General features: G+C 54.3%; 2 protein-coding genes across 5 annotated transcripts in view; both read right to left on the bottom strand.

Annotated features, from left to right (window-relative positions):
* Nucleotides 1–885: 885 nt before the first annotated feature.
* On the bottom strand, nt 886–7,568 carry ATP6V0E2 (ATPase H+ transporting V0 subunit e2; the record flags this gene model as incomplete). The annotated part of the gene is made up of 4 exons (XM_035020328.1): nt 886–2,598; nt 3,247–3,361; nt 5,833–5,880; nt 7,288–7,568. Coding segments are annotated over 3 exons (423 nt in total), but the record flags the coding sequence as incomplete, so codon positions are not given.
* Nucleotides 7,569–8,814: 1,246 nt separating this feature from the next.
* Nucleotides 8,815–19,053, bottom strand: part of ZNF862 (zinc finger protein 862) — a 35,123-nt gene continuing 24,884 nt past the window's right edge. For all 4 annotated transcript variants that reach the window (XM_035021352.1, XM_035021355.1, XM_035021353.1 and 1 more), the window contains 3 exons: nt 15,324–15,428; nt 12,313–14,427; nt 8,815–10,725 (listed from right to left, as the gene is read on the bottom strand). In XM_035021352.1, coding sequence (XP_034877243.1) covers nt 10,550–10,725; nt 12,313–14,427; nt 15,324–15,428 — 2,396 coding nt within the window. In that variant the 3' untranslated portion in view covers nt 8,815–10,549. The remainder of the gene's footprint in view (nt 10,726–12,312; nt 14,428–15,323; nt 15,429–19,053) is intronic.

The following is a 19,053-nucleotide window of genomic DNA, read 5'->3' as shown; positions in this document are numbered from 1 at the left end:
CACTGGACAGCTCCACGCGGATGCCCTGGACGCACTTGACTCGCCAGGAAACAGAGGAAACCACAGGCCACCATTTCCCCTCTGAAACCTGCTCCTTTGTGGCCCCTCATGGAGCCCGGCCAGCCACCAGGACCAGGGGCCTCCTGATCTATTGCTCACCACATGGTCCCCCACCCAGAGCAGTCCACATCCATCCCTGCCTCCCCCTCTCCCACAGCCCACAGGCTGGTCACCTTCAGCCCTAACCGGACCTTCCATCGGCCCACTCCCCTCATCCTCACCACCGTCCTCACCACCTCTCATCCGGCACCCTATCGACAGGCTCCTGTCCGTGACACACCCTATAGAAATCATTCTAGGGGCGCCTGGGTGGCTCAGTCGTTAAGCGTCTGCCTTCAGCACAGGTCATGATCCCAGGGTGCTGGGATCGAGCCCCGCATCGGGCTCCCTGCTTCGTAGGAAGCCTGCTTCTCCCTCTCTCCCTCCCCCTGCTTGTGTTCCCTCTCTCGCTGTGTCTCTCTGTCAAATAAATAAATTCTTTAAAAAAAAAAAAAAAAGAAATCATTCTAGAAATCAAATAGGGTCACATCACTCCCTTTCGTGGCTTTGCACTGCCCTTTGGATCGATGCAAGCTCCTCAGATGGTGTCCAGGCCCTTGATGGTCTGGTCCCTCATTTGTCCCAGTGCCTCCTCCATGTGCCTCCCCACCCCTAAACCTCTTAAACTTCCACCCATGAACTACACTCCCTGGCCCTGGAGGGCCAGTCCCTTCTGCTCATTCTGTTCCAGCCCCCTGCAGGAAGCTGGTCACTGACCAGGGGCCAGGGAGCAGGCAGACGGGCGCACTCAGGTATTTAGGAATGAGGCAGGCCACGCTCTGGAGATCTGGGGGACCTGCTTTATTGCTCAGCCTCAGGAGCTCTGCACTCTGTATCTGGGGTACAGACGAGTGGTGGTCAGAGTTCTGCTTGAACAATCCCATGTCTTCCTTCTGCCAGGACTGCTTCTGGGCAGAACCCGGGACAGCTGTACCTTCTCCTTCAGGTCTCAGGAGAATGTCATTTTCAGTGTCCACCATCCAGAGCTGCAGCTCCAAGCCTCCATCCCCGTGCCCCTCTCCTGTGCCCTCCAACCCACCCACTGAGCATGCGGGAATTGGATGGACAGAGGTCCGGCAGCCAGCAAACTCAGCCTCAGCCAGGACTTGGCCACCACTCATGAGCCACTCGACATGGATCAGGTTTTCAGGACAACCCATACTCAACATCCCCAGGAAAGGAGTCTGAAAGGGGGGTGAGGTGGGATGTCAAAGGGAGGCCCAAATCAAGAGCTCTGAAAGACAGGCCAAGCCCAGAACCAAGAAATCTACGTGGGAAGTATCGCAATTGACCACTGTTCCGAAGATAATGCCCACTAAATGGAATGTGAATCAGATAAATACACTCAATAAATATTCAAGATTGGCGTCTTCCCCCAGGGAGGCAATGTGGTGGGGGTGGGAGGACCGGGGGGGGGGAGGTGCACGAGGGCTCAGCCTCAACTCCCCTGGGAGGAGGGCACAGGCGGGGGTCCCAGGTTCTCTCTGGTCTGGTGCCTGCACATTCTGCCTTCCAGGCCTCGTCAGGCCAGGCGCCCCTCTACCCTCACCATCCGAGCGCAGAGCCCAGGCCACTCCAGGGCAGACAGGTCTGGGGCTGGCCTCAGGGGCCAGGATGGGCCCAGAGGGCCACAGTGGCACCCAAACCTCACCCACACCTGTCTCTCTTCATCCTAACTCCAGGCGACCTAGCTGCTGCTACTGGGTCAGGGGAGGGGACTCTGAAATCCACCCCACTGCTGTCAAATGAGGGAATCCAGGCCTGGGGCCGTGCTCAAGATGAGCCTCCAGGCAGCAGGGAGCCCACCCACAGAGGAGGGACCAAGACAGGGGAGGAAGGTGGAACAGCATATTCTAAGGAGATACAGCTTTCTGGGCAAGCCCATTTAAGTGACTATAAAGAATCCTAAACATACTGGCTTCAATCCCGACCCAAATCACTATGTTGTTTTTTGTGTGAATGTTTTTCCATTACTTCGACTTTTTCAGAAATTTCACATCTATATGTGTCCGAAAATTAAAGAATCCCAGGAAAGGCCTTTGTGACACCCCGATCGGGTCTCTCCATCTCACACGGAGGCAGGGATGCTTCCCAGGGCCGCACAGGACAGTGACAGAGCTGGTGGGAACCAGCGGACTCCCCATCCGGGGCTTTCTCCCTGGTCCAGCCCGCCCCAGGCTTTGGGCATCCCGGGCTGGACACCCCTTCTCCCCAGGACAGGCTGCCTCATTTGTAAAAGGCAAGTCCCACCCGTGTCAGCTCCTGGCCGGGGTCTACCTGGGAGAGGCAGGGGCAGTTTGAGGGCTGGTATCTTCTGTTCCAGCCTGACTCAGCTGCAGGCTTCCTGAGGCCCAGACTGGATGCAGAAGGCAGGAGCTGCTAGAACCAGGCAGATCCTGGGGGAGGAAGCCATGGAGGGACCCAGATAGAGCTGTGAGGGTGGGGACAAAGGGGTCATCAGGGACAGGACGGCCAAAGTCATCCAGAGAGCTGGGGCACCTGAAAAACACATCACATGAAGGGGTCACCTCCTTGCTGTGGAGACCCCCTCACACCACCCCTTCTCACACCCTCCCTGGAGAACTTCCTTGTCCCTGTCTCTGCCCTGGCCGCTCAGCTCACTTCAGCTGTCCCTCTGTCCGATTAGTGTCTCACGGCCCTGTGCCCCAGTGCTCCCCCCTTCAGAAGAGATTCTGCATCCCCGGCCACCGCCTCTGCAGCCCCGCAAACCTGCCGCTGTGGCTCGGCCCGACCTGCTTCCCCTGAGGACCCTGCTCTTCCCTCAATCCCTGCTGCCGTGCATGGCACGGCAGGAAGAAGATTAGGTGCTCTGCATCTTTTTCTTTTTTCCTTTTTTTGCCAAATAAATGAGTGCCTGAATCTAAACATGAACTCTTGGGGCGCCTGGGTGGCTCAGTCAGTTAAGCATCTGCCTTCCCAGAGTCCTGGGATCGAGTCCCACATCGGGTTCCCTGCTTCTTCTTCTCCCTCTGCCTCTTCCCCACCCCCTGCCCCCCCAGCTTGTGCTCTCTCTCAAATAAAAAATAGAAAAAAATAAAATAAACATGAACTCTCATGACTGCCCTGCCTGGTCTCTTGCTGCACAGCAGTCCCCTTTCCCACCCGCAGGGCCTGGGCCCTCAGTACCTGGGGCCGAAGTGCCAGTGGTCACTCCCACAGGAAGCGCACGTACCAGATGGTCTCGTTCTTCAGCTGCGGCCCGAAAAGGGGGTTCAGCTGAGCCAGGATAGTGATGAGCCAGCTGCCAGGGACAGCACAGTGAGGGTGAGCCAGGTCATAGGAAGAACCCCACCCTCCGCACCCCACACGCTGCCTCTGGTCACATGGCCAACCCAGCAGGTGGAGGGTCCGTGTGTGGGAGCGAAGGGCCCCTAGCCAGCACATGAGCTTGGCCTGGGAGCTTGTGGGTTCGGGCTTAGGTTTGGTTTGATGTTTTGTCGACTGATAAGACCCGAGTTGGGGCTGGGCTCTGGGATGAGAGAAGTAAGGCAGCTTCCAGAGGTATGCTGAAAATGACTCCTGGCTGTGCCCTAGTATATCTCTGGTCTAGGCACCCCCCCAGCCTGCACCTGGGAGCAGACAGGACAGGTCAGACGGGAAGCATGTCAGAATCACCTACGTTTAGGAGCAAGAGGAAGGAACCACCTCCTGTGGAAGGCTGACGACCAGAGAGCCCCACTCTGAGGCCTGCTGGGGACAGGACAGGAGCTGGTCAGGCCCGTGAGCTTTCCAGGGACCGTCGGTGGGCTGCACATCCAGGGGTGGGGGGTCGGGCCCCACTGGCATGACTCTGTGTGCCCACGGTTGCAGGCCCCTGAAGACTCTAGAGGGGCACGGCTTCACATGCCTCACACAGGCCCCAGCGGTGCTCTATCTGGTGTCCTATCAGGAAGGCTCTAGCTGTTTCCCCTGAGTGCCCCCACGGAAGCTGTCAGAAACCACAGCCTGCTTATCATCTGCATGATCCCTGAGCTGATGTTTTGTAAACATGATTTCTAGGCCCAGCATTCTCTTAAGCTGCCCCACCTTGCCGCCTGTGTGCACCTGCTCTGCAGCCAGCCTCCCTTTCCCAGAGGTCCATACGGTGTTTGGAATTACGCACAGCCTGAGCATATGCCTGTTCCCAGCCACCACCCGCTCTGTCCCGGTCTCTGAGCCAGCAAACCCCAGCCCCTCTGCGGCCCTCCCTGGGACCGATGAGGACATTCTCAAGCCCCGAAGGACCAAGAAACAGCATAACAGGCCTTAGAGACGCTCTGTCTGGGGAGAATTCTGAAAAACCGTACACACCCATATATGTAAGCGGACATCTAAGAGTCGTCATTATTTTTAACAAGTTTTATTTTTTTGTTGTTAATAGGAGGTAGAAAATATTTAACATTAGATAAAGTGAAAGGAGAGAACTGGCTAACAGGAATAAATAGTTGGTGATCCAATTAGATAAAACAGGTTTTAACTACAAAACGTACCCCAAATCTGAAAGCCCTCATGTAAAAAATTTTTGTTAAGTGCGGGCCTTATGCTATGTATTTTGAAAAATTTGGCAGTCTTGAGAAATATTCCAGTCACTGTTACTTCTCAATTCCAGTTACTTTTAAAACAACCCGTTACCTTTTAAAGAATCAGTAGCTCATCACGTCGTTACCTGTCCTATTTTTTTTTTTTTTAATTTTTCTGGATCCTTCTCTTTTTTTTTTTTTTTTAAGAGTTTTATTTATTTATTTGACAGAGAGAGACAGCGAGAGAGGGAACACAAGCAGGGGGAGCGGGAGAGGGAGAAGCAGGCTTCCCGCGGAGCAGGGAGCCCGATGCGGGGCTCGATCCCAGGACCCTGGGATCACGACCTGAGCTAAAGGCAGACGCCTAACGACTGAGCCACCCAGGCACCCCTTACCTGTCCTATTTTGACTGTTCTGAATTCAGAACACCCCAACTGTGCCAAGCCTACCCCATAAAAAGAGTGTATGAGACCCAGGATGATGGGAAGCCATAGAGGCTTCCAGAGGCTTGACTGATCACTGGAGAGCCTTCCCTAAAAACCAGAACTTGGACTTATTCCCTGGTTTGGCAGGTAGGATGATTTAAACATGGAGCAAGGTGACATGAAAGGACTCGGGGTGGAAGGAGGGGTGTCTTTTTTCATAACGGGGGAGGTGTTATGGTGAATGGCAGTTTTAGGAAGGGAACATCCGGACATTCGGGACCTGGACGCTGACTCCCTCACCCTGCCCAGGTCCTTGGCTCCCTTGCAACTCTTCGATATCCCCAGGGCCCCCTTCCCCAGTTTGAAGACTCCCGCCCATCTGGTGGTTCAAAACCGGCTACATCACAGATACCCAGGGGCATGTATTCAAAATATGAACTCCTAAGTGCAGACTTGAAAACTGTGATTGAGTGGGCCTAGGGCGTGGCCCTGAAAGCTGTGTTTTACAGTCTCTCCAGGAGAGCCTGATGCCCGGACTGAGCTGGCTCACTGCATTCACTTCACTGCAGCCTATGGACGGGACAAAGCCTGTTCAGGTGGCACATTTGGAAGCAGCCCCCAAAGTCCATGATTTCCAGCCCATGGCTTTCTCTGACGTCTCAAACTGCCTTCTCTTCTAGGCTTTAGAGACTCAGCCTTTCAAAAGTGGAATCTGTCACCACCAGGACAGAGGGGAGAGCAGGGCTGGGGAGAAGAGGGAAGATTTTGAGCCTGAGAGCAGTACTTACAAGAGGTAACAGCAGACCGCGGTGGCTACCAGCATGGTGATGATCACTCTGCAATGGAAGAGGCTGTCAGATCAGGATGGGTGGAACCAGCACCCTCCGAAGGCCTGGCCAGGGCCAGAGCTAAAGAGCTCCTGGTGTCGGCCCCTTTCCTGCTGGCCTTCCTGATGCCGCCTGAACACAGGAGGCTGAGTTCTATTCAGGGTGAGAATTGTAAGATGGAAGATAAAAACTAAGGGTCACCTTAGGGGGAAGCCCACCTTGTCCACATCCAAGTTGTGTTATGAACTCCCTTCATCTCCCTTCTCCACACCCACTCTTTCCCCATCTTAATGCAGCACCACCACCACCCCCAGCTGCATCTGCAGCAACCCACCATGGAGTGGTGTCTGGAATGCAAACTTCATTGGGCAAGGGGACGGAAAACAGAAGCTGGCAAGAGGCAAGGAGACCGTGAGCCATTTCGAAGGCAGCGTGAGTGGTTATAAAGGGAGCAAGGACTAGCTACCTGTGTCCACCCGAAGAGGACTAGAGACAGAAGCTTAAGATGCAGCAGGAGAGGCTTCAGTTAGACAGAACTCACCAGGGTTTGCAGGAGAGGTGAGACACTAAAATGGTTCACAAAGTGATGCCGTGGGACCCCGGCCCTGCAGATCTTGAAGAACAGAGACCGCGCCCATACATCCAAGCAGCCTCCAGCCAAAGCTAAACCTAATCCAAACCAGGCCCCAGAGGCCCTGGTCTAAAGCACCTGAAAGTCAGTGCCAGAAAAATTACACTTGATCCATTCTTTGAACATTACTAAGCCTCCTGGTCTAGTCCCGTGCTGGGCACTGGGGTCTACAGTGGTGAAGGAGATAATCTTCCACCTAGAGGAACTTGTAATCAAGAGGAGAGAGCACTTCGTAAGAGGATAATATGATGCAGACACTGCTAAATGGTGCAACAGATACAAAGATCTGCTAGGGGCCCTTCAAAAAACAGTAACACCGGCTAAAAATTATTCAATACATAATACGTGCCATGCGCTGTAAAGGTCTTACAAGCATAATCTCGGGTAACCCTCACAGCAGCCTTAAAAGGCAGGTATCAGCCTCATCCACATTTTACCTATGAAGAAAGTGAGGCTTGAAGGGGTAACATTCGCTCAAGGTCACTGCTGGTGAGGGGTGGACAAACCGCATCAGGCGCGGGTCATGGCCTCTAGCTTCCCTGGCTGGAGGGGGGAGGGGGGAGGGCCCCTTAACTGCCTCCGGTGTCGGTCGGCTCGCCACCTTTCCAAAGCACCACCGGCTCTGCCCTTTGGCTCCGACCGCCTGCCTGTTCCGAGCTGAACGCGGCCGGTGCAGACACGCAGGAGTGCGGCGCCGGGCGCGCCTCGGCCCAGTGCTCACTGCACCTCCCGCCGCCGCCCGGGGAGGGGTCCGCAGGGAGGCCGGGCCCGCCCGCCATCCTTACCCGCGGTTGGGTCCTTTCGGCACGAACCAGGGCCCGGCGATGCCGATGAGGCCCCAGAACGTGGTGAAGATGATGACCGGGAGGGCGAAGGAATGAGCCGTCATGGCCGGGAGCGGGACGCCAAGCTGGGGCGCAGGGCCGAACCGCAGACGCTCGGGCGCGCGGGGTCCCCGCCGGGCAGTGGGCGCCGAGCATGCGCAGCAGGACCGGGCGGCCCAGGGGAGCGCGCACAGGCGCCCCCGCGCAGGCGCGAGCGCGTCACTGCGGCGGGGGCGGGCTTGCCGAGCGGCCCGATTTCGTTAGCTTCGATCAGCTTTTGATAAGCTTTGACCTGCGGGACTTACAGGACAGAGGCATGTGCCGAAATAAACTCTGCTTTATTCAGGTAGCAAAAGGTTGAGAATCAAACATGGTTTTTTAAACCTCATTTGCACCTCTTTGAAACCAGAAGAGGAGCGGACATCCCCTTGCCAATCACCCTGAGTATCCTTGGCTGACAGACACCTGCACGAGGCAATTGGCCAATCTTCACACCATCTTGCCAAATACTTAGCACCCTAGGAACTCCACGTGGCCTTGGGGGAGAAGCAAAGGTCTAGAGTAGGTTACTGTCTGAGCTGTCTGGCGAGGACAGGGGGCCGAGGTCGTTCCCTCCCGCCTGGTCTCTATGGCTACTGGAATCAAACCATCGGTTATAATGCCGGTTAAAACTCAGAACATCAGACCCTGTGGGCAGCAGTTACGGGGTGTGGGTAGGGATGGGGGGAGTGCCAGGATCAGAACGTGGAGACGCTATGAAGATTACAGGAAGGGAGGGAGAGTGGAGGCGTAGCTAGGACTCTGGCCAAAGGCTTGCTCCTTCTATTCCCCGTGCCCTTCAGCTTTCGTCCTTGTGAGGCAAAAATAGGACGGCTCACCAACCAGGGTATCTCCAGGCCCTGGATTTGAAGCGCAGCGAGTGTCTTGAAACAAAACAAAGAGCTCGGGTTGGGTAATAGTCTCCGGTAAGGGTGCTCACCACGTGTCAGCCCTGGGTCCTGCACAAAAAGGTGGGTAGTCATCTTTGCCATTAGCTAGCATGCCTGCGCCCCACGAGAAATGTGGATAGTGCAAACCTCTATGATGAACAGCATTTTCAGTCACCCCCTCCAAGGGGCCCAGCCTTCCCAAAAGCTGGCATTGGAGGCTTCCTCAGAACATGGATGTGGAGGCTGGGTGCTTCCCTACCTGGCCTCCACCTCCACGCCGAGAGCAGCACAGGGAATTGTGTGTGTGGAACTCACACACAACACTGCTTGAGGGACTGGCCTCATGCTCTGAGGATTCTTAAAGAATGGGAGAGGCCACGGGGAGGAAGCTTGCCAGAAATTCACCTCAATTTGGAATCTAGGAATAGGGTGGGGCTGACAGTCCCCACTTTGAGGGGTCTTTCTCTCTTCCATCTCACCAATTCACACCCACAACACCTAGCCTCAGGCAGACTCCTGAACTCCCATAGAACCTTCTATGAATGGGGGAGGGAGGCCCGGGCTCCCATCTCCACGGTATGGCCAGAGCTGTAGCTGCAAGGGCCCATGGTATACCTCAGACCCTAGACCATGGGGCTGGGAAAGAGACATTTCCACAGGCTGAATAAAAGGCAGAGAGTGAGAGTGAATTCCTGGCCCACAGCTAAAGAAAACAGGAAGGCGATGGCATTAAGGCTAAGTGCTAAGGGTGGGTGGTGGGAAGGGAGAGTCAGAAACATCAGGAACCAGGGGGACACTGGATCCCAGCACCACCCTAGGACTGGGAGGAGAACAGACTGCTGGCTAAGGGCCAGACAACTTGTACTTGCAGCACAGGGCAGGGCCCCCAAGTGTGAGGCCGGGACGCACCACTTCCTGCCTGTCTAAAAGGCAGGGGGCAAACAATCCGTGGTTAGGAAGGCAGGACCTAGGCCCCACATCATCCCCACCAGATAAGCAGCCTAGGAACCTGCCAAAATGAAACTGCCCTGGAGGGGAAAGTGCTTTACTTCCAGGAGGCCGGAGAGATGGGGTGGGGGTCCTCAAGTTTGAGTGGGCCCACAAAGCTCTGGAGGATCCTGCGGACAACGGCCCATCCTGAGCCCCGATCCTGCGGATCTGATCGGGCAGGTATGGGGGGAGCATATTTAACAAGCACCCCTAGTGATTCCCAAGCTGGGTCCCAGAGCAACTTCGAGAAGAGTGGCACACTTTGGGAGCACCTCTTCCAAAAGTAAGGACGTCGGTAGCAAGGGACAAGGACAAGGGCTGAAGGCAGCTAAGCCCACTCTGTGCCGCCCAAGGTCTGCTTTCAGGGAGCCGGAGACGCTGTCCATCCTGTGGCAGACCAGGAGCCAGCAGGCACTTGAATTCTCTGCTGCCATGTCATGAGGAGGGAAATTGAGGCACAGAAAAGAGGAAGGGATTAATTCTGGTTGAACCTCTGCCTGCAGCAGAGCTGGGCTGGATCACAAGCCTCCCCAGGGCAAGCTTGCACGTGTCCACTCCTCAGGAAGCCAGGCTCACGTCCAACACTGGAGCAGGTCACACAGAAGGGCTGCCACCGGTGAGAAGCAGCAGGCTCCCTCCCGGAAAGCCTTTCCTCCATGGTCCTGGGGCTATAGGAGATGACCTCGAGTGCTTTGTGCAGAGGGTTTTGCTTGCCTCCTCCTAAGGGAGGCCCTGGGAGGAGGTAGAGAAATTCTCTGCTGTGAGTCTCCCGTCTGGAGTTGAGGCTTCCCTGCGTCTGCCATGGAGCCAGGCCAGTTGTCTCCTGAGCCTGGTCACCCTCCGTCCCTCCCCAGGTGCCTGCTCTGGGCCCCTGCGGCCCCCCAACCATCCACGGGGGCTGGGATGCTCCTTTAAGCCCCTCCCGCCAACAGTCTCTCCCACTTCAGAGAAGTCCTCTTGCTCCCAGAACATGGGGTGAAATCTTTGCTGATAGGATCATTTCCTGAAGCACCTTAAAGATGAATTTGAGATCGGAACCTTTCGGCCTATTTCAGCGCTGTGAGGTCACCGCTGCTTAGAGAGGGGCCTTGGTGAACAGGCTTGTGCTCCTGATTACCCTGCCTCACTGGGAGGTGGGCTTAACTATCTTGTCACTGCCCCCTTCTGGTGTTTAGAGAGTCCCCCCAAACGAAGATTCTAGGGTAGCCTAGATTCTGCAGAGAGCCTGTCACCATGATTCCAAGGGGCAGGGCAGCAGGGGGTCTCCAAGGCGATCCCTAGGAATCCTGCTCCTACGGGAGCTGTCAGGACAGCTCGGGGGCCTCTTGGCTGGCATGGGGGTACAGGAGTCTGTCGGGAGGGTCCATGATGCAGTCCTTCAGGATCTCCACTGGCTCCCTGTAGGATGGAATGGGTGGCTTCTGGGTCACAGCCTCCTCCATAAAGAGCGCCCCCATCTTCTCCTTCCTGAGCCCTGCTCCTTGTGCAAGAGGAAAGAGAACCCACAATTACACTGAGGGGAAAACAGATTGATGATCCCCTTCCCAAGTCCAACTGCACCCCAAGGTATGCTCGGTGAGGAAGGCATGCAGAACAGTCTGGAGACGGGACAGGGGCTGCTCTGGGCAGGCCGGATCTAGTCTCGCTCTGGTCATCTCTCACCCTCGGGCGCAGGTCTCACCTAGGAACCTTCTATGAATGGGGGAGGGAGGCCCGGGCTCCCGTCTCCACGGTATGGCCAGAGCTCTGCCCTCCAGGGGACACATGGCAATGCCTGGAGACACTTTTGATAGCTACAGCTAGGTGAGTGCTATGGGGACCCAGTGAGTATGTAAGGGGTGCAGGTCAGGGATGCTCAAGATCCTACCACACATAGGCCAGGCCTCAGAGTGAGGAATGATCCGACCTTCAGTGTCAACAGTGCTGAGGTTGAGAACCCTGCCTGGGAAAGAGGACCTTATCATATCGAATTGGGTAGTGTCCTCTATTTGCTTCAGATGTACCAGCCCCACTGCCCCGATGAGAACACACCTGAGAGTGTCTTTCTCCTTCACCCCCACAGGGCTGGATGTAGGGAGCAGCTCATGCAGCAAACGTGTGGGCGAAGGATGCACTGCCTGGCTCCCCACCTCGGCCCTCCCGGTCTCTTCTCTCCACTTCGACCCCGGGCCCCTCCCCTTGCTCAGCAACCAGATAGGGGCCACTCTGCTTCCTATGGAGCCTCTGTCAACCCTGAGACCCAGTCCACTGCTGACCACAGACTGGGCGGTAACCCACGAGAGCACAAGTGCTGGAAGGAGACCAGCGATAAGAAGGTGTCAAGGAAGAAGCTTCACTGCTGTCACTGGGAAGTAAAACATGAACAGCCTGGAGAAACTCTTTGGTTTTCATTTCAGTGACTACTTGAAAAGAGGAAAATGTCTTGCCTAAGACTCAGTAACTCACCTGCCATGTAACAGAACTTCCCCTCCAGCCCGGTCCCCACTCCAGCCCTCCAGCCTAGTGCTCGGAGGGGACTGTGAGGCGCCTCCGCACCCGGCATGCCCCAACCCTCTCCTCCACCTAGCACCTTCTTCAGGGCACCTCTGACCTGCACTGACTTCTTCCCTCCCGAAAGAGTCTACCCAGCCCCTCGGAGAATGTGCTGTCACTGCCCTAGCTTGTCCGGTGCTCTGGTTACTTCCTGTAGTGGGTGGACCTTTCCAGAATGCCACTGGCATCACGGGCCAGATGCTGTGCCCTCTTCCGAAGAAAAACCAAGGCACGATAAGGTGAACTGGCCCGAGGTCACACACCAGTTAGCAGAGCCAGAATTTGGGCCTGGGGAGGACTGGCTCTGAAAATTCGTGCTCTGGCGCTACGCCCCTGCCTGCAGTGTGTGTGCGTCCCGCTTGCCTCACTGGGTCCGAAGCTCTTGGAGGGTACGTGTCACATCCCGAGCACCCACTGGGGACACCTGAGACCAAGCCTCTGGTGATGGCGGCCATTGCCAGGCCCTCCCAGACGTCAAGGCCAGCAGGGGATCGGGACGGTAAGACTGCCCGGGGACTCGGTCACGTGCACTTACGTGCCTGGGCGCGGGGCGGCGCTTGGGCACATGCACAGACGTGGCTGAACCGCCGGCCCGAGGAGGTCAGGTACCAGTGCTGGATGGCAGGCTGGGGGTCGTACTCCGTGACTGCCACCCCGTTCACCGCTGTCATCATGAGCATGTTGATCACCTCGTTGGAGAGCTTGGTCCTCTCCTCAGTCCTGATCCGGCTCATGGCACTGAAGCCCCGCTCACAGCAGGAGGCGGAGACGGGCACGCACACCACCACCGCCACGAGCCTGCTCAGCAGCGGGAAGCGGTAGTGCTGGGCCAGCGTGTTCTTGCACAGCATGGAGAACGGGAGGTTCCTGCCCATGGCTTTCAGGCCCAGCCACTCCTCCAGGAGTGCCTCCTCGCTGTATCCTGCGGGGAGCGAGAGCTCAAAGTATCTGGCCAGGGCAAGAATATCGTCGTTCCCAAAACTGGCCAGTTCCATCCCACTTGGCCAGGCCGTGGTGTCGAACACCTCCATGTTCTTGAGCTGTGGGGGCCGGGCCGTGTCAAACCTCTGCTGGAGGTACTCGATCCCAGTCAGGATCATCCTTTCCCGGTCCGCCTGGAAGCGCTGTTCCGCCATCTCCATTCTGTCCAGGAAGATGCCGTGCAGCCGCCCATCCCGGAAGCCGGCGTTGAACTCTTCCTCTTTGGGCCCCGCCTGGTGACGGAGGGTCTCCAGGGCTACGTAGGCCCGTCCCAGCGTGGAGTTCACCTCCGTAATCAGCACGATCTCCTTCTGGCACACCTCAGACAGAGGCCTGTAGATGCTCAGGAAGTCCAAAAGGAAGTGGCAGAACTTGACGAAATGGAAGCTCTTCATCAGCTTCAGCATGCCTTTGGCCCTGTGCCCAGTCTGGCCCCCAGCCTCCGCCACGCCCTGGAGGTGCCGGGCCAGGGCAGGCCAGCTCACGATGAGCGCGTTCAGCGTGCGCCTCTTGCTGGCCACCCACCTGACGGCGCTCAGGTCCTTGAGGCGGGTGATCTCCTGCTCCAGGGGAGCTGCGCCTTCCTGCAGCTCATTCAGCCTTTTGTTTGAGGACTGGTAAAACTTGAAGACCGTTCGAATGTGCCGGTCACACTTCTTCACCAGATCGATGCCCCCACATGCGTCTACCACAGCCAGGTGCAGCCGGTGGGCAACACAGTGGACGGGCAGCAGCTGGGGGATGACCTCTTGGAACTTTTCCACGAGGCCTCCTCTGCAGCTCAGCGTGGTGGAGCCGTCGGTTCCTAGGCCCACCACCCAACCGGGCTTCCGGAAGGGGATGTCCAGTTCATCCAGGGCAGAGATGATAGTCTCAAAGTAGCCATCCACCGTCTCACTGTAGAGAGGGGCCAAGGTGATGTAGGACTCTTTCACATCTATCCCCTTAAAGTAGCGGACGTAAATCCCCACACAGGACTGGTCCGAGGCGTCTGTGGAGCTGTCCAGCAACACGCTCACGCAAGGGGAGTTCCGGACATCCTCGAGGATCTCCTTCTTCAGGGTCTCAGAGATGTACTTGATGAACTGAGTGCATGCGGTGCGATTTCGGTACTTGCCCAAAATCATGGTCCCGGTACTTTGGAGGAGTTCCAGGATCTTCTCAAAGTCATTCAGAGGCCTCGAGTGGTACGCAATGGAGTAGGCGGCGTTGAAGAAGTGCTCCATGTTCGCCATCAGGTCGCTGGAGATCTCTGGGACCAGGGCAGCCGGAGGGGCGTCTTCCTTGATTTCAACAGTGTTGACACAGAGCTTGTGTGCTTTGCTGACCTCATGGTATTTTAAAGTCTCCACTTTAAAAGGCCCCGTGTAACCTCGGACTAACCGGGACGATTTGTCGTGGAGATTCGGTCTTTCTTTGCAAGCTGAGCAGAAGAGCTTGGTCTCCTTTGGGTCAATTACTAACCATGGGAACTGCCCAAACCATGACCTCTGAATGGAACGGGGTCTGTAAGTCCTCTTGATTTTCCTAGGGCCATCTACTTCGACTTCACAAAGGCTGGAATTGCAGTAGGAGCTACAGGTCTCCATAGAAGTTGCTGGAAGCACTGCAGATTCTACAGCCAAGGCTTGTGTGTCTGCCTCTCTTATGGCCACCATCTTCTTCTTCCCTTTGGAGCAAATAAAAATGAGCTTGGTTTTGCTGCCTAGAACTCTGCATTCTCCCATCAGTTAAGACATCCCAATTTACTGAGTGTCCCATAGGAAAAGCAGAGTTGACTGCGATCCACCTTTCTAGAGATCATTACTGACTTCTCTTTAAACCCTTTCCCATTATTATCTATGCAAGTTAGCTTGCTCCCGAAGAGATGTGTGCTAATCCTTGTGGGCTCTTTAGCCAGCCTCCCGGTCTCTAGCCACACAGCTACGCTGCGATCAGGGGACATCAGCCGCTAATAAGCTTAATCAGCCACCTTGGCTATAGATGCTATTGGATAAACAGGTGACTTTAATCCTCTTTCGAGGCAGCACAAAGAAATGAGGTTAAACATCTGCAAGTCTTCCTATGAGCCTTCGAAAGAAGGGAGGTCGAGCAGTCTACACGGTAGCTATGAGCCAGTAAGCCCCTGGCTGAGATACACAAAACAGCCAGCTTGCACAGACCAGTGGTGCTGCCGCTGGAAACTGGAGGAGGAGGGAAGAAGGGCGGCTCACAGGCCCTCGGGTCACACAGCTCCTCACAACCAGGGCCTCCCGCATGCCCCCCGTCAGCTCCGCCACGGGTCCCGTTAGCACTTCTGCTCATCAAAGGGCCTCCTTTGTCCCATACTGTCCCTGTTTCCCTATTTGAGCTTGGTTTTGAGCTGCCGCTAGCCGTGGGGCAAGTGCCTATTTGACACTCGGAGGGCAGAGTTAGTTTCTTACTCCTCTTTGTCCAGCAGAGCCTGACACAAGGCCCGGTGCGCAACAGGAGCAGGACGGGGCAGCCGAACGGACACCGGATGACTTGCCATGGCCACACGGGCCCCAGGATGTGCCCTTCAGAACTCGGTGGGGCAAGACTCACCTGGAGGACGACCTTTCCCCCACTTCGGCCCGTTTGGGTCCTTGATCCAGGGTGCAGCTCGACGTTCCAGTTTTGAGATCAAGTCTGGTTTGGCAGCAGCAGGCCCTAGTGCGGGGACGGAGAGTCAAACTGAGGTCACTGCTATGGAATCAAGTCAGGTAGCCTGCCCGAAGCTATTTGTGGAAACTGAAATGTTCAGTTCAGCCTCTGAGTCTATCTCTTAATAAAGTCTACTCAGTCAGGGCCACGATGAAAACATTCCCATCTTGTGTGCCAATCTATTCCTAAAACCCAAGAGGCAGTCAGAGTCAGGTGCACCCCTCAGCCAGGATAAATCACACCCTTAGCTCCGTGGGCCAGCCACGGGAGCCAGGGCTCGGCTGAGCGTGTCTGGAGGGAGGTGGCCGTCGGGGGGGACACAGGGTGCAGTAGGAGGAGAGGGCAGGGATGATGAAGAGGGCCACACGAGATGGGGGAGACCGCCACTGGCCAGCACTCTGCTGTGCCCGTGGTCCCAGAGCCACCACAGCTAGCCGTGGGGCAGGTGCCTTACTGCATGGGTTGTTTCCAGGGGCACTTGAGAGGCCCCGTAAAGATGTCCACCACCTGCCGTGAAACCTGGAATCCGACTAGAAGAGAGTCGTGCCTTTGGGTTAAGCACTGACCTTTATTTAAGATACGAATATTCTCAGGGGTATGAAAAGAAATTGCCTTCTTGATTTAAAATAAAGTCCATTAATATCTACTTACATGCCTTGGTATGTGTGTGAATGTGTGCATAAACGTTCTGTGGAGGGACACGAACGGCTTCTCGGGCCATAGTCATTATTGTCGCCCTGCATCTCTTGGATCACTTGAATATATGTATATATTTATATTTGTTATATGTGTGTGTGCATCCATATATTTACTACTAATAAAAATATAATTACATACATTGTTGAAGTGTGGTAGACTGAACACACACCCTTTTTAAAACATCTCTAAGATGAGGACAAAGGAGTAACAGTAATAATAATAATACAAAGAAACGTTAATACACTTTTGGAAGAAGGAAAGGAGATAAAAGAGCAGAACAAACAGAGCTGAACAGCAAATGCTGACAAAGGGGGCAGCAAGGAGAAAGAAGTGCATTTGACTACAGAATCCCCCAAAGACCCCGGGACTGGAGGTGCCAGGAGCGGCGGAAGGTGGCGGGTAAGGAACAGGTGGGAAGGGGAGGGCGCCTAGTCTGCAGAGACCACTCCAGCCCGGGGCCTCCCACCCATTCCAGGAAACCGGAGAACGTCGCCACCCTCACCCACCCTCACCCGAGGAGGAGAATGGAGATTTAGTTCTCGGAAAAACTGAACTGAAAGGTTCCAGACCCGGGGAGGGTGGGGATATTGGAAGAAGGAGAAGGGCTGCAGTGATGAAGAGTCTGTGTTCTGAAAGGTGCGCTACTCAGCTCCAAGGACACAGGCTGGGCTGCTGGGGCGAGTCTTCTTTGGAGAAACAGAATTGCCCCTCCTCATCCCCTCCTGCCCCAGAGGCCCACGGGACACTGACCTCTGCAGCTCTTCAGTGAGACCAGCAGAGAAAGCTTGACGAGCCCCAGCCACTGTGCAGGGCTGCCTGCCAGGTTTCTCAAGGCTTTACTCTTAAACCTGAATGAACCGCAGGATATTTATTTAAGACAAGCCTCTAACATGAAACCAGTAGGAAAAGGGATCGGAGAAACTACAGAAACTGCAGGGAACAAAGCAGAACTTTAAAAAACCATTATTCATGTTCCCAGAGAGAAAAGTCGTTGAGAGTCATCTGCAAAAGGAGCAACAGGGACTTTGAGATTAAAAATAAGAGAGAAGAGGGGTGCCTGGGTAGCTCAATCGGTTAGGTTTCTGACTGTTTTGGCTCAGGTTGTGATCTTGGGGTCATGGGATCGAGTCCCCTGTGGGGCTCGGCGCTCAGCACAGAATCTGCTGAAGGTTATTTCCCTCTCCCTCTTCCTCTGCTCCTCCCCCAGCATGCACAATAAATAAAATCTTTTTAAAAAATATGATAGAAATTAAAACATTCAACAGACTTGTTAGAAAATAAACTTGCGAAAATCTCCAAGAAAGTAGAACAAAAAAGAAGCAGAAAATAGAAGAAGAAAAAAATAAAATAGAACCAGAGGCTCAATTTAGGAAGTCCAATATCTAACTAATAGGACTTTCTTGAAGAAAGAGAATAGAAAATCGATAGGAAGAAATTGTACAAGAACATTTCCCAAAACTGGAAAACGTGAGTTTTTGCCTGGAAGGGAACGGTGTCCAGACACCCAGGACGAGAAGTGAAAAGTCACTGATATTATTAAACACTTTGGAACACTGGACTAGATCTTAAAATCTTTCAGAGTAGAAAAAATGGGCTGTGTTCAAAGATTTAGTTATAAAAAGGCATTTAGACATCTCCTCAGCACCAGTAATACCCAAAGGCAATGCTTTCAAAATACTGAGGAAAACTCTTTCCAACCTAGAATTCTATGCCCAACTAAGCTTCCGATTCTAAGGACAGAGTAAGGCATGTTCTCCCATGTGCCCTTTCTTGGGAAGTTACTGGAAGATGAGCTCCAACGAAATGAAGATATAAACCTGGAAGAAGAGATAGAGCCAGGGAATGGGAGTGGGCAAAAGGAAAGTGTGAGACCACTAAATAACAGCCTAAATAACAGCCAGTTTAGACAGAGCAGGAGGATGGAAGGCCTGATAATGGATGTCCCCAGAAAAAGAGTGAAATTGATCTGTCACAGGATGCCTGATCACGGGGAAAAGACTCTTCAGAGGTGGGTGCCTGGGTGGCTCAGTCGTTAAGCGTCTGCCTTCAGCTCAGGTCATGATCCCGGGGTCCTGGGATCGAGCCCCACATCAGGCTCCCTGCTCCGCTGGGAGTCTGCTTCTCCCTCTCCCACTCCCCCTGCTTGTGTTCCGTCTGTCGCTGTGTCTCTCTCTGTCAAATAAATAAAATCTTTGAAAAAAAAAAAAAAAACTCTTCAGACGAGTTTTATAATTCCCCGGGAGAGTTAGAGAAGAATCATTGAGAGGACAGAAAACTAGCAAAATAAAAAATAAGAAAATATTTCAATTCCAGGGGGGAAATACCCTACAACAAAGGAAAATCATCATAATATGCCACTTTGATCAGAAATAATACATAATCATAATTAGGTAAACAATTTACATTGAATTAATCAAGAAAGTGTGATGTACTTGTTCTTAGAGGGTGGAGGGACGGAATAGGGGCCCGGGGTGATGGAAGAGGGCTGGATCTTCATCTTCCATGGTAGGAATCAAGAGAGAATATCCATGTAAAATCAACAAATCAGGAATAGCAATAAACATATGCAACAGGATTTTAAAGTGTGAGTCTGCCTGCCTGTTTGGCTCAAGGTCCAAAAAGATAGGAGCCAACTGTCCCCCATCCCAAAGCTAGACCACCGAGGCCTGACTTGAAAAGGAGGGTGGCCGAAACACGGGGCTGTGACCCTAGCCCTCGACAAAAAGGAGTCACAGTGCTGGAAGTGGTCAGGAAGCTGGATATTAGAGATGTTTCTGCAAAGAGATGTCAAGTGTACTGTGAGCCCCCCACACTACCATGGGGAGCAGTGCTGTGGGCTGCTTTCCCCTGACCTTAAGCCTAATGGGAATGACATGCTGACCTTTATCCCTTGGGATATGGGGCTCCTCATGAATCCAGGCCTGCAGAAGAC

Source organism: Mirounga leonina, unplaced genomic scaffold (assembly GCF_011800145.1).
Source record: "Mirounga leonina isolate KUSES-001 unplaced genomic scaffold, KU_Mleo_1.0 Mir_174, whole genome shotgun sequence".
Lineage (NCBI taxonomy): Eukaryota > Metazoa > Chordata > Mammalia > Carnivora > Phocidae > Mirounga > Mirounga leonina.
Note: the sequence above shows the minus strand (reverse complement) of the source record. Positions and strands in the feature narration are given on the sequence as shown.